Raw genomic sequence first — 15,067 nt, 5'->3', positions numbered from 1 at the left:
ATGTATGTATGAATGTATATATATATATGCAAGAAGGAAGTTATATGAACACACATGGATGTTCTTCAGGGCCTAAAGTGACAACTGCCTAAAGTGATATACTTTGCCTTCAACAGCAGAGTATGAGCCTCAAACCCAGTGAAGTTTGAGATACTCTGTTGTAGGATCTTATCTTCACACTTTGAATTTCTTTTGTTTCTTCTATTAAGTTTTTTTAACATTTAAGGTTTGGTTTAGTTGCTAAGGTGTGTCCCGCTTTTGTCCCATAGACTGTAGCCCGCCAGGCTCCTCTGTCTGTGAGACCTCCCAGGCAAGAATACTGGAGTGGGTAGCCATTGCTTTCTCCAGGGGATCTTCCTGACCCAGGGATCGGACCTGTGTCTCCTGCATTAGCAGGCAGATTTTTTACCACTGAGCCACCAGGGAAGCCCAACATTTCAGACAAACAGCAGTACGATATGTAGGTCTTCAGAACAAATGCTAGAGGCAGGTCAGAGTGATCAGCACATGTGCGTGTGTGTGTGCGCATACACACACACACACACATACACCCCACTTGCACCCTGTGGCACACACACACACACACACACACACACACACCCCACTTGCACCCTGTGGCACACACACACACACACACACACACACACACACACACACACACACACACACACACACACACACACACCCCACTTGCACCCTGTGGCACAGGAAGACCAAGCAAAAGAAGAGAAGGGAGACACATTCCTACACAATTTTCCCAGTTCTCCCAGCCACGTTGAGAAGATTCATAAGGAATAATGGAGCGCCACCGTCTGTCCATTTTGTGTATTGCATGCACCTGTCCGAGGGAGCCTTATCCGCCAGCTTGCTCAGCTCTCAGCTGAATGTGGCTAACCAGCCTGAGGCTTCCAAGGGCTGCATTTCCACTTCCAAGGTTCCATTAGGGCAGATCCGTCTGTGCAGAAAAGTGAGGGTTGAAAGCTCGGCTTTGAAGCAACAAGAATCAGGTATATTAAACAGATAAAAAGCAAGAAGACTTAGCTATCTGACAGCTAAATTTCACATCTGTAGGAACAGATGATGTGTGTGTGTGCATGCATGTGTGTGTATGTCTGTATATGCAAGATGGAACTTATACAAACACACATGGACATTCTTCAGCACCTAAAGAACCTGTCGAGAGTCCTGAACGCCAGTTAGACCTCATTTGCTTCTGCTCCTTGCCTCTGTTTCCTGCTGTCCTCACACCTGACAGGCTACCTCCTTCTCAAGGTCTTTGCCCTACCCTTACCCTGGAGCTTCCCGAGGAGATACATGGTGCACTCATACATGTTATTCAGGTGGCTGGTCAAATGTCATTCCTTCTGAGAGACTTTGCTTGGCCACTCATCAAAAGTAGCATGTTCTCACTAGCCCTGCTCCTTGCATTCACTGCCTCCCTCCCTAATACGTAAGTGCCATCAAGGGCCAGGTGTCCCAGCACGCAGAGTAATGCCTGACAGATAGTAGCACTCAGGAACTACTGAGTGAGGGGACGACCATATTTCAGGAACAAGATTCAACTTTGTCATTAAGAGTACACACAGACATTATCCTTATTTTGACCTTTGGACTTTAAAAATCATTGAATGCTCAAGAGAGAGCAAGATGACCCCTTTTAGGATGGAAATGGCTGGTCTCCCTGAGCTTATCTAGTTCTCGAATTCTAGCTGATTCACGTAACTCTGACTGGGGAGTCAGGAGGAGTGTCACAGAGGAGGGGACAGGTGCCATCAGAAAGGCGTGTTAGTAAGGTCCTCCGGTGGGAAGGGCATCCGCTGGAGCACACCGCATGATGAGGGGCGGCAGGAGCCGTGCAATAAACAAGAGCCTGTGTAACAATCATGTCCCACTGCCACGTCCGAGTCATCAGTAAGTAGAGGCTCTTAATAGCTCTTTTGTTAACACGGGTCTTAGAAAGCATTTGTCGGCTGGCCCAGGCTCTGAACTTGAACTGTTTTGGTTCACACCCTGGAGTGGAGGAAGGTGACCTTCCTCTGTTAGTTCATCTCTGCATGGAGCTGATAATGGTGCCTACTTCATAAGGTTATTATGAAGATTAAATGAGAACAAGAAGTCGTTCACAGACTATTTGGTACACAGCCACCGCTTAGGAAATGTTCCCCTTTTATTATCTCATTGAACAATTCTGACTTATGATCAACTATTTCTTATCATATGGCTTGTAAACCAGAAAATTAGTTCTGTTCTCCTGGTCTCCAAGCCTCTAATCTATAAAGAGAGGAAAACACAGATGAAAGAAACAGGAAATTATGTTTTTGTTCACTTTGTTGTTTAGTCGCTAAGTCGTGTCCAGCTCTCTGATACCCTGTTTTGTTCAGTGACCCAGCCAATGATGCAGCACCTGCTGTGTCTCAGGACCTTCCCATCTGTGTGTGTGTGCTAAGTCACTCGGTCGTGCCCAACTCTTTACGGCCACATGGACTGTAGCCCGCCAGACTCCTATGTCCATTCAATTTTCTATATATATGAAGATAAATATGAAGGACTCTTCCCTCTAAAACTTTTCAGCCTGTGTTCTCTATCTCACAAATTTTAGATCTGTATGTGTTAGCTGTCATCATTATTATTAATTATATAATGGAAATTTTCATTTTGAGCATGTGAGTAGCATCGCTCTGTAGAAATATCACTCTCACAAGTTGGCGGGTGAGGAGGCACATGGTCATTGCTATACATTGCATGAATGTATAATGTGTACTTATACATATGCAAGAAAGAACTTATACAAACACACATATACATCTTTCTGGGCCTTCAAGGCCAATGTGCTCTCTGTCCTGATCATCTCTGATCTCATTGTCTTCTACACTTTCCCTCCATTTATTTCTCCATTTCTCACTATCCCTCAAACATGGAGATCCCCCTCCTCTGAGTCTTTGTACTTGCTCTGCCCTTGCCCTGGATTGTATGTTTTATTCTAAGTGATGGGACCACCTGGCACTTGGTCTAGCTTATGTATTGCTTTTTTAATCTTTATTTAGTTGCGTCACATGGGATCTTTAGTTGTAGCTCATGGGATCTAGTTCCCCAAGCAGGGATCGAACCTGGGCGCCCTGCATTGGGAGTGTGGAATCTTAGCCACTGGACCACCTGGGAAGCCCCCAGTTTATGTATTATCGAGGGAGGCAAACTTTGACGTGCAGAGCAGGAGGGTAGATTAGAATGGGGAAAGCTTTAGTTCAGGTCACCTCAGTTCAGTTGCTCAATTGTGTCTGACTCTATGTGACCCTACGGACTGCAGCACACCAGGCCTCCCTGTCCATCACAAACTCCTGGAGTTTACTCAGACTCATGTCCTTTGAGTCAGTGATGCCATGCAAGCATCTCATCCTTTGTCATCCCCTTCTCCTTCCACCTTCAATCTTTCCCAGCATCAGGGTCTTTTCCAATGAGCTTGGTTTTCACATCAGTTAGCCAAAGTATTGGAGTTTCAGCTTCAGCATCAGTCCTTCCAATGAATATTCAGGACTGATTTCCTTTAGGATGGACTGGTTGGATCTCCTTGCAGTCCAAAGGACTCTCAAGAGTCTTCAACACCACAGTTCAAAAGCATCAGTACTTTGGTGTTCAACTTTCTTTATAGTCCAACTATGAAAACATGTAAGACTACTGGAACAACCATAGCTTTGACTAGATGGACCTTTGTTGGCAAAGTAATGTCTCTGCTTTTTAATGTGCTGTCTAGGTTGGTCATAACTTTTCTTCCATGGAGCAAGTGTCTTTTAATTTCATGGCTGCAGTCACCATCTGCAGTGATTTAGGAGCCCCCCAAAATATAAAGTCTGTCACTGTTTCCATTGCTTCCCCATCTATTTGCCATGAAGTGATGGCACACACATGCCATGATCTCAGTTTTCTGAATGTTGAGTTTTTTTTTTTAATTATTTTTAATAATTTAATAATACCAAAACATTTTTCATGAATGAATGTTGAGTTTTAAACCAACTTTTTCACTTTCCTGTTTCACTTTCATTGAGAGGCTCTTTAGTTCTTCTTTGCTTTCTGCCATAAGGGTTGTGCCATCTGCATATCTGAAGTTATTGGTATTTCTCCTGGCAATCTGGATTCCAGCTTGTGCTTTATCCAGCCCAGCATTTCTCATGATGTACTCTGTATATAAGTTAAATCAGCAGGGTGACAATATACAGCCTTGACATACTCCTTTCCCGATTTGGAACCAGTCTGTTGTTCCATGTCCACTTCTAACTGTTGCTTCCTGACCTGCATACAGATTTCTCAAGAGGCAGGTCAGGTGGTCTGGTACTCCCATCTCTTTAAGAATTTTCCACAGTTTGTTGTGATCCACATAGTCAAAGTCTGGCATAGTTAATAAAACAGAAGTAGATGTTTTTCTGGGACTCTCTTGCTTTATCAATGATCTAACGTATGTTGGCAATTTGATCTCTGGTTCCTCTGCCTTTTCTAAATCCAACTTGAACATCTGGAAGTTCATGGTGCATGTACTGTTGAAGCCTGGCTTGGATAATTTTGAGCATTACTTAGCTAGCATGTGAGATGAGTGCAATTGTGTGATAGTTTGAGCATTCTTTGGCATTGCCTTTCTTTGGAATTGGAATGAAAACCGACCTTTTCCAGTACTGTGGCCACTGATGAGTTTTCCCAATTTGCTGGCATATTGAGTGCAGCACTTTCATAGCATCATCTTTTGGCATCTGAAATAGCTCGACTGGAATTCCATCCCCTCCCCTAGCTTTGTTTGTAGTGGTGCTTCCTAAGGCCCATTTGACTCTCATTCCATGATGTCTGGCTCGAGGGGAAAGGTTAGAGCCTGGAAAATCTGTGAGAAAGTTCTACTGCTCCAGGTGAGACTGGCATATGGTGTATGAACCAGGGCAGGATGCAAAGAGCTCTGAGAGAGAATTTATGAAACCAAATCAGTGGTTTCCTAAATAGATGTGGGCAGCAAAGAAATAAAGAATCAAGACTGACTTTCTACTTCTGGGTTGTTCCCCTGGATTAACACTGGTGTTATTCATCAAGATTGGAGTATACAGGATGGCGGGGGGTGGGGGGAGGCAGTGTATTTCTTAGGGATATCTGGCTGTCAGTTGAGTCTGGGAGCTTCCAAGGTGGTGCTAGTGGTAAAGAACCCGCCTGCAATGCAGGAGATGCAAGAGATGTGAGTTCAATCCCTGAGTCAGGAAGATCCCCTGGAGGAGGAAATGGCAACCCACTACAGTACTCTTGCCTGGAAAATTCCACGGACAGAGGAGCCTGGCAGATTACAGTCCATAGGGCTGCAAAGAGTCAGACATGACTGAGCACAAATAAACAACTGAGTCTGGAGTCAAGAAGGTGGTTTTGGAGCCCTAAGCACGTGGTTCATAGTTGAAGGTCAGAGTGTGGATGGTATCCCTCAGCAGAGAAGAAAATAGAGTGAGAAAGAGGTCAAAGACTTACTCTAGAAAACGCATCATATGGTCAACTAGAAGAGGAGACAGTGATTAAAACAGGTGCAAAGGCCTGAGGACCACTTTCTTCTCCATCTCATGAAGATAGGTGGTGGTGGTGGATTTTTGTAGATTCCCCTCAAAGGAGAATGCATTTTGTCTGGTAACAGTGACTTGAAGAGAAAGTCAGGGGATTTCAGGGTCGGCCTAGTGGTTCTCCAGGAAAAGGATACTGTTTTCTTTGTGGGTTTGTACATCTGACTACAGTTTCTGGTCCACTGGGCCTCTATAGGTAGAATCATCCTACTTTTCAGCTGAGCGCATCCTGAGAACCTGGGAACCACAGAACTCTCTCTGCCCACTCTTGCCTGTCTTTGTCCTGGACAGGCTCAGCTCAGCCCCATGCTTACCTAACCGGGAGGCTACACAGACACTCACACAAACACAGTTACACACACACATACACATTTACATACACTCACATACATCTTTAAAGTCCAATAAAGAATACAAAATAATTACATGTAGAAAGTTTTGGGGATTTGTATAATAGCCATCCCCAACCCCCACCCAACGTGGATTCTGGGAGGTTTCTTGGAAACACTTTGCATCTCCCTGTGAAATCTCATATTATTCCTGTTCCTTTAAGGACTTCATCAATTGCTTGTAGCTTTTTAAGCTTTTACACAGAAATAACTCAGGATTTAGACCTGGAAGAAAGATCTGTAAATGGAAAGGATGGAGACACAATTGTTCCCAATATATCCCTTTCCCCCAGAGCAGGAGTGGCCCCCCGAGCACTTCCTTCCGGGAACACGACTGATGTTTCGGAGGCTTCCGGAAGGATTGTGGATTCAGAGCAGGGCAGGCAAAGCAGAGAGAGCTCTTCCCTCCCCACCCTCCTCTCTTCCCTTGTGCCTCAGGTCCCCTGGAGCATGTACACCTGTCTCTTCCCTTTGTCACCACGAAGAACAAGGAGGTCAACGCAACCGCCGTGCTGTGGCCCAGCCAGGTGGGCACCCTGACTTACGTGTGGTGGTACGGGAACAACACGGAGGTGAGTCAGCTTTCCGCGCGGCGTCTGTGTGGCTCCTCTTGTAGCAATAAAGGGAAAGAAATGACTTACACAACTCGAGTCCGGGAGTTGTGGCAGCCTCGGGAATGGCAGGCTCTGAGTGCCTCAGTCACCTCTGCAGCATGCCTCTCTCTCTCTCACACCTGCACCCCTACCTCTTACCCCTGCCTTCCTGTGAGTCGACGTTCTTCTCCACCTGGGCTTTACTCCGCAGTGACCCTCAGCAGCAGCCTGAGCTTTATGGTGTCACAGCTCAGCGGAGCAAATGAGCCATCTTTCCCAAAATTCTAGCAGAAGTCCCGGAACAGACTAATAATATTGGCCATGCCTTGATCACGGTGCTGGTGGCAGAAACAGAGCTGTTGAAGTCAACCTTCCTAGATCCGTCTAGACCAAGAGAAGGGAGGGAATGGCCCTCGAGGGGAAAAGAGACCAGTGGACACCAGACAGACAAGAGCCACAGATGTCTGTGCGGCCCGCCCCTCGCCCTTGTCCTCCATTCTGGGTCAGACATGCCCCCCTGCCCTATGGCCCGTCCACCCCATGACCTGCCAGCCTGGATCAGAAACGGCCCCTTCTCTAGCTCAGCTTCCTGCTTCATGTTTCCTCCAAACACTCCCTGTGACCCAAAGTCAGCAGCAAGTTCAAAACCAGTGGAGACCTTAGACCTCATATACCCTGCGTCCTTCGTTTTACCGATGAGAAAAGGGAGGAGGACACAGAGGAAGTGGCTTCCTCCAGGCTCACTCAGCTGCTTCATGCAGATACAAGGCCTTCTCATGCCTGCCTGGGTTTCTCTTCCCCGCACACCAGGCTGCTGATTCAGTTTGGAGCACACTCCATCCTCAGAAATTAAAATTTGCTTGCAAATGTCAGTGAAGTCAGTAGAACGCAGGCCTGGCAACATCTTCCCCAGAGGACCCCGGACCAATGGCTCTGAATGGAGAGTTTCATCTTCTTCCAGCAGAGGTGCTGTCGCTTATAACTTTGCTCTTCAAACGCAATGCATCTTGTGTGAATACAAATCTCTTTCTATCCCAGAGCTGAGTGTTGGCTTTAACTGGAACCATAATTTCACACAAGCCCAGGGAGGAAACCTCTCCTGACACCAGACCTGCTGTGTGCCTGACAGTCAAAGGAATCTCTCACCTCTCCTGCTGACATAAATCAGCTGAAAAGAAGCCCTTTTTTTATTTCTTCTGAAACTGTACATGCAAATTGGGTCCAGATTGGGCCCACTATCTGCAGGAGAAGAGAAATCTGTGTTACTTGCTTGAATGCTAGTACTAGGAGGTGAAACTATTAAATAACTTGCTTCTTCTTCTTTTTTTTTAATCTTTTAGCAGAAAACTAAATTCTCAACAGATTCTTTTAAGCAGACTTCTTATGCTGGGCTTTAGTCTACCTTCTGCTACACAGGGAGTTAAATGAATTTTGGTTTTTAAGTTAATTAAAGAAAAGACAGGAATGAACTGTTTGTGGGGAGTGAGTGGAGGGAGGTCAGGAGGCTAATAATCCTTTCCCCCAGAACCCTGGTGTCCAGTTGCATTATAGGAGCTGATCCAAATCTTATTTATTTTTTTTGAGTCCTCAAACCACGATCCAATTAGTACTTGTTTCCATAGCAGCTCCTTCCAGGAAGTTGCTGATGGGGCTTCTCAGAGCAAACCAAGCCACAGAAGGCCAACACCTGCCTAACTAGTATAGTTTTGGTGTCCATAGTCACTGTGTTCCATTGTAGTTTTATATAAGCAGTGTACCCTGGGGAGAAGTGCTGACAGCTATACACTTTCAGTGCCTATGGCTTAAATCTGGATTAATATGAGCCCCTTCTTTTGGCCTGATTTTAATGTTGCCTTGGATGAAGGGATCTGCTTGATGAGTAGGTTATCGACAGAGAGACACCCTACCAGCAGGCAAGGCCTATTGATCTCCCCAGTCCTGAATCAGGATGGTAGCAGAAAAGAGGTGTCAGATTCACAAGGAATGAGTAGAGTTTCTTGGGGGTCATGTCTGTGGTAATCCCTTTCTGGACTGGACTCGAGGTGATAGGGAGGCATAGGTCGAGTCAGTCATACAAGGGGTGCCCCAGAAAGAGCCTCTGCTAATTTAAGGAGCTTGTTGGTGGTTCAGAGTTGGTGCCTATCTTGTGTGTGACTGAAAATCTCTCCCCTCATTCTGTGTCCTCATTTGCTTTAGCCCCTGATCACCTTAGAGGGAAGCATAGCATTCAAGTTTACTTCTGAAGGGATGAACACCATCACAGTGCAGGTCTCAGCTGGGAATGCCATCCTGCAAGACACAAAGACCATCGCGGTGTACGGTGAGTGGTCCATCTGCTGATCCATCACTGTCTGCATCCATCACTCAGATGAGATGGTTTGGTACCTTGGCACCAGAGGCCACGCTGGCTTATGAATCTACCCAGAGAACAGAGGGTAGTGGTTGAGAAAGAGCTGAGTCAAGTCTCATCTCCTCTTTTGAGGAAGGTGTGGTTCACCAGAAAAGTAGGGATCACAAAACCCCAAGACAGTTTGTTGTCTTTTCTTTTTTTTTTTGGAACTGGCTCTGGTGCCCATAGAGTAACTGTACACTCACTTACCTTAGGTAGAGAAGAGTGAATTTCATTATGTGGAAGGCTCATTCACTCCATTTGATGTTTTTCTGATGTTTAGAGATTTAAAACCCATTATAAAAGAAAATGGTTAATATTGAGCCTTTATTTTTTTAAGTTCAAACTCAAGAGTCTTGATCATTAAGAAGAATCTGCCAATGTCTAAATGCTCTGAAAATCTCTTCCACAAATATGTATCATTTAAAAATCACTCTACTGGTTTAGAAGCAAGGGAGGAGTCATAACAAGCACATGTGGTGCATCTTCATGGACAGAATATTAGTTTGAACAAACAGCTGTACAGAACACTCTTGTCATCAGCTGGGGAAACTGAATGTGGTCAGGGTATCACATGGAATGAGAATTTACTGAAATGGAAAGGTGGAATCCTTGATGGAAAATGAGATTTTGAAAAAAATCAGTTTATACAAATTGATTTCATTTTGGTGTCTTTTTTTTTTTCCTACAGAAAGATAGTCAGATGGATCTGCACTAAGTGCTTTAGTAGATGGTAAAAATATGAACTTTTATTGTTAATATGGAAATGGTACTAATGCATCCTGGAAAATAAAAATTTAAAGAGCAGGAATTTAAAAGGAAATAGATAGGGAAATAAATGCTGTGCAGAGAGAGCAAGAGGGAGGATTGAGCGAGAGAGGGAAAGTGAGGAATAAGTGTAAATCTATGGCTGATTCATATCAATGTATGACAAAACCCACTGAAATGTTGTGAAGTATTTAGCCTCCAACTAATAAAAAAATTAAAAAAAAAAAAAAAAAAAAAACCTAAATAAAGAAACAAACAATTGGCCAACCAGAAAAAAAAAAAAAAAAAGAGGCTGAAAGAGATAGAGACTGAGACAGAGACACATGAACTCATGGTCCAAGTAGTATCAATTGCCCCAGTTCTAGAATCAATTGATTTTGATGAAGGTTCTGTCTTTCATTTCTCATTTTGCCAACTCGACCTTCAAATTCAGAAAGCAGTTTGTAAGCAACTTTGAACACGTGTGAGGACACTGTTGCTCCTCACGTGGCCGCCTGTTAGATTTCATAGTGTTTCCTCCCTCCCCCAGCCCCTAAAGAGGTTTGAGAAGCCCCAGTAGTAAGTGAAAGTCAACCAGAGCTGTGGTTTGCCTCCAAGGTCCCATCAGTGAGGAGACCTCTTAGCCGAGCAGCCCGAATGGAGGAGAGCTTTTGTTTCTCCTTCCTCTCCATCTCCTTTCTATGCTCTGGGAATGCATCTAGTTGTCACAACAATCCTAGTGTAGGGTAGCCGATATGATTAATTTTTTTCAGAGAGGTAAATAACTTGTTCCAGCTAGTAAGTGGTGGAGCTGGGCTTCAAACCATCAAGACCCAGGGCCCATGCTCTGAAATTACCCTGCTGGCTGGCTCTCGTTGTTTTCTATCCAATGCTCTCTTTCTTTCCTCTCTCCCTACGGGATGTCACCAGTGTCACTAATGGGCACCGATCCATTAGTCCAACAGCTACCTCCTCATTAGAACCACAGACAGAACTTGGGACTTATCTGGTCCAACCCATTAGTATAGCGTTAGGAAACTGTGGTCTCCAAATGGAAAGTTACTGTCTTAAAGTCATTCCCCTATTCAGTAACAGGTTGAATAATAATGATGATGGCTGGTAGTGATAGAAATTAACATTGATGCATCTTTTACTGGTGTTTATTCTAAGCATTGGATATATATGATCTGTTTTATTGAATCCTATGAACAGGCTATCAGAAGTATGCTATGATTATCCCTCTTTTACAAGTGAAAAAAATGTAAGTATAATAGCCAGAGCATAAGAATTCTGAATCTAGAGGGAGTGTTTCTCTTGATGACTACCTTCTATGCCTTACTATACTTAGTTCTTCCTCTTGCTAAAAATCCCTTGAAGAGCATCATTCCAGAGGGGTCATTCACCATCAAATGGGTTCTCTTCATTAAAAAGTATCTCCTGACTAAAAGTTTGAACAGGGAAAGTGCTCCCTGCTTCCTGTAGCCAAATTCCTGAGTGTTTCGGCATCCTTAATCATCTTTGGTCAGATGGGTTGCCAGGGTTTCACATGTATAACTAGAAAATTCTAATGACATGTGTGATCTATTAAAAGGGAATTGCATCACAGAAAATTAAATAGGCAAGACTGAACTCAACAGAAACAAAATGCAGGGAGAGTTTTAAACTCTGGGATAAGCTAGCAGAAAGTGCCGGAGGACTCAGGGGGATTGGGTTGATTATCTCTGTGATTAGAACACAAAGGCTTACTTAGGAAACTTGGTCCCTACCCTCCCAGAGGTGGGGCACTGTCTTTCTTGATGATACCATTTCAAAGATGGTTCCTAGGTCCTTGAGCAAGGCATTCCTGGTTGCAAAAGATTTACATCTCAAAAGTTCAGAGAAAGAATTAATAATAGCAAGTTTCTAAAAGCAATGCTCCAAGAAAGGGGAGGTCAGAGTCTGAAGTCTGGAAGAAACCTGCTCAAGTTTAATTAAGCTTTGGGGAAATTTAAGATCATTATGGTCAAATTGAAAGAGGTATCATATTTGGGAAGCTGGCAGAGGAAAGACTGCCAACCCAAAGACGTACAGCAGACTGTAGGAAAGAAAATTTAGTTTGCATGCTTTTCCTTCCTTTGCTTCAGGGCTCAAGTTTGCCCTTAAATACAACAAAGAAAATGTAAATGTGTAGAATTCATCTCTCTCAGCAGCTGCAAAAAATACATATATTATTGACGTTTACCCTTTTCGGTCCTCCCACATGCATCCCCTATTTGTTGAATAAACTTAAAGATAACATTTCTCGGCCCTGCTGTTTAGCATGCTAAGTAATTATAGAGGGAGCTGTGCCATTTTTCTCATCTGTGTCTCTTTATTAAGATAAATATCTTCTTTTGAGATGAAGTCTCCACAGTTTGGTTAAGAGGTTCGAGGAAAGTGAAATTGACAAACACATCTTCAAAGGGAAAAGTTAGGACCCAGTGGTGCCTTCCTTGGCACTGCCATTTCCCCTGCTGCTAATTAATATGCATTTCCTTCTTCTCCATCAGAACTGAAGTGGGGATGTTCACCTGAGTGACCAGTGACTCATAAAATAGTCCAACTTTGAAAAATACATCTTTGGAATAAGCTGACTGCCTTAAATGCAGTCCTGATCATGTGCAAGTCTTCAATGCCTGCTCCAGAGAAGTCGTTAGCAGTGTTAGGAAATGCACACGTGGGTTTTTGAGTTTCCTGGACGTGTCATTGGTGTTGCCAGTGTTGCTGAGCCCTTCCTGAAATATAAGAACATGCTTACAACGAGAAACAAATGATTGTTGAATGATAAAGGCATAAACTACAGAAAGCCACCACTGATGCTCATGCCTTCATTTATGCAACAAAAATGTATTAATTAAGTGACTCCTGGCCACTGAACTGGGCAGTGTCCCAGAGGGCCAGGAACAACTATGCCCCCATCCTCACTGAACTAATATTCCTGTGTGGGAGACGGACAACAAAAGCATTTCTTTATTTAAAGCTTTTTTTGGAGTAGAGTTGATTTACAGTATTGTGTTAGTTTCAGCTATACAGCAAAGTAAATCAATTATACATATACGTACATCCACTCTTTTTTCAGTTCTTTCCCCATGTAGGCCATTACAGAGTATTGAGTAGAATTCCCTGTGCTGTATAGTAGGTCCCTTATTAGTTATCTATTTTATATACAGTAGTGTGTATATGTCAGTCCCCATCTCCCATTTTGCCCCTCCCCCCTTATCCCCCCAAACAAAATAGTGTAAATAGTAAGAAGTTTGATGAAGACAAATAGGGTCACATGATGAAAGGTATTAGCATTGGTGAAAGGGAGGATACCTGAGGTTGCTGGAAGGAAGGGCTCCTCCCAGGAGAGATTGAAGGCTGAAAAGGAGCTGAGCAGGCTGTCGTCTGGGGAAGTAGAGGCACGGTAATGTGGGAAGAAACTTAGCAGACTGAGGAACATGGGGAAGGATGGCGTCATGGAGTGCAGGGCACCCCTCGGGACGTGTGGCAGGAGACACAGTCGTTGCTGGTTTGTGTGGCACCATGAAGGCTATGACATGAATCTGAATTTATTCCAAGTGCAGTGTGGAACCTCCCGCAGATTTCAGGGGAGCAGTGTGATCTGAGTATATTGTGTGATAAACCCCCTCAGGACTGTGCTCTGAAACCTGTCACCATGTTCGGACCAAGGCTGCAGCTTCCAGCCCATGATTGAATGCAGTAGGAATACCAAGGTGAACCCATTCTTGGGACACAGGGCTCCTCTAGCTGACTTTAGCTCATGGATCTCCCATCAGTCTCGCTGAAACTTCTTCCCTCTCTTGCACTGTGTTATATATGTAGCATGGTCTGACGGTGCTCCAAGATTCTCTGGTCTCCTCCCCATATTCTGTTATAGACAATTCTCCTCACAAAATCATAGCCTTTATCATTTCACCTACTTCCTGGAGGACCAAGATTAACTCAGAGGCTACTGTGTCAACTAGCAAAATCCTTGAAATAAAGAGCTGAAAATTCCTTTCAATGAAATTCCCATGCAAACAAAATTTAGCAGGAGTGACTATGATGAGTTTTATAATTATATAATCATATAATATGATTCTTATATAATGATAATGAAAGTATGTTCAGAGCACAGCTGTACCATAAAAAAGAAAAGTAAAACATGGTGGGCAGAGTATTAAGTCAGTGAGGACTCAAACTAGCGCTTGAGTGCTGCATGCATGGAAGATGGGAAGAGGGGACCATTCTGGGGAAGGGGCTGTGTGTTCAAAAACCCAGGGGCCAAAACCTGTGATGCAGTCAGAGTGTTCCAGGGGTGTGCATTTAGTGTCCAGGAGCCCAAGGGCTGGAACTGGGGACAATGCACAAAGCTGTGGAGTGAAGCCTGGGTCTCAGACTAAAGCTCTGGCCTGGAAAAGGAGCTGGGAGGTAAGGGGGATGGGATGGTGACCTTGCCTTCTAGTAAGGCCTCTCTGCTGAGTGTGGAGGACAAGGACCCTGCATTAGGGCTTTGCATGAAATAGAAAGTGTAACAGACTTCCTGAGAGGCAGATCTGACTTATAGTAACCCCTCTACTCTGGGGTCTGCAGAGGAATTCCGATCTCTTCGCCTGTCCTTTTCTCCAAACCTGGACGATTACAACCCGGACATCCCTGAGTGGAGGAGAGACGTCAGCCGAGTCATCAAAAAGGCCTTGGTGGAGGTGAGTGTAGCCAGCTCCTTCTGGCCCAGGCCCTTCCCCTGTCTGCCCTTGTCCTTCATGGAGAGGGGCCCTTGCACTAAGAAAGGGCAGGAAAGAACCAGAGGCCAGGGGAAGTGGGTGTCAGCAGCCTGATACCTGCAAAGCTGAGCGCCGCATGTGCAGACATGTCATGGGGGGACAGGAAATTGAATAATCACGGGGTCCTTACCCTTTATGTTCTGCTTAGAGGAGACCATGGAAATATGTGTCAGTCATATGGCAGAATTCACAGTTAGCTGTCAGTACGTGTAAAATAGCTACTGGGCGTAATACTGAAAGGCATGGAGTGAATACCGTTAGTTAAGAGCAGCCTGGGATCCAGCCCCGTGAATGGCCAGCACAATAGCACAGTGAGTGCCCAGCACAGGAAGGTGGTCATCTTACTGTGTCCCGGTTCTTTTTAACAGCATTCCTTCCCACAACAGCCCCCAGAGCAAAATATTATTGTCTTTATTTGTTGATTAAGCAAGTGAGGTTCAGAGAAGTTAAATAACTTGTCTAAAGCCTCACAGCTAATAAGTGACAAAGCTACAAAATTAAAGTGAAGGATCTGAATCCAAGGTCTGGGGTTTTTTCATATGAATCACAGCCCCTTCTGGTTCCTGGGAGGGTAAAAAGGTGGTGTGGTTCATCC

The 15,067-nt window shown here is 44.4% G+C and overlaps 1 protein-coding gene across 5 annotated transcripts in view; it reads left to right on the top strand.

The window, feature by feature from the left end:
- Positions 1-15,067, top strand: part of SORCS1 (sortilin related VPS10 domain containing receptor 1) — a 571,188-nt gene that overhangs the window by 515,372 nt on the left and 40,749 nt on the right. For all 5 annotated transcript variants that reach the window (XM_043926561.1, XM_043926559.1, XM_043926560.1 and 2 more), the window contains exons 20-22: positions 6,398-6,531; positions 8,749-8,872; positions 14,282-14,394. In XM_043926561.1, coding sequence (XP_043782496.1) covers positions 6,398-6,531; positions 8,749-8,872; positions 14,282-14,394 — 371 coding nt within the window. The remainder of the gene's footprint in view (positions 1-6,397; positions 6,532-8,748; positions 8,873-14,281; positions 14,395-15,067) is intronic.

The sequence above is a fragment of the Cervus elaphus genome, chromosome 15 (genome assembly GCF_910594005.1).
Source record: "Cervus elaphus chromosome 15, mCerEla1.1, whole genome shotgun sequence".
In the NCBI taxonomy this organism is placed as follows: Eukaryota; Metazoa; Chordata; class Mammalia; order Artiodactyla; family Cervidae; genus Cervus; species Cervus elaphus.
This window is presented reverse-complemented; position numbering and strand designations above follow the sequence as displayed.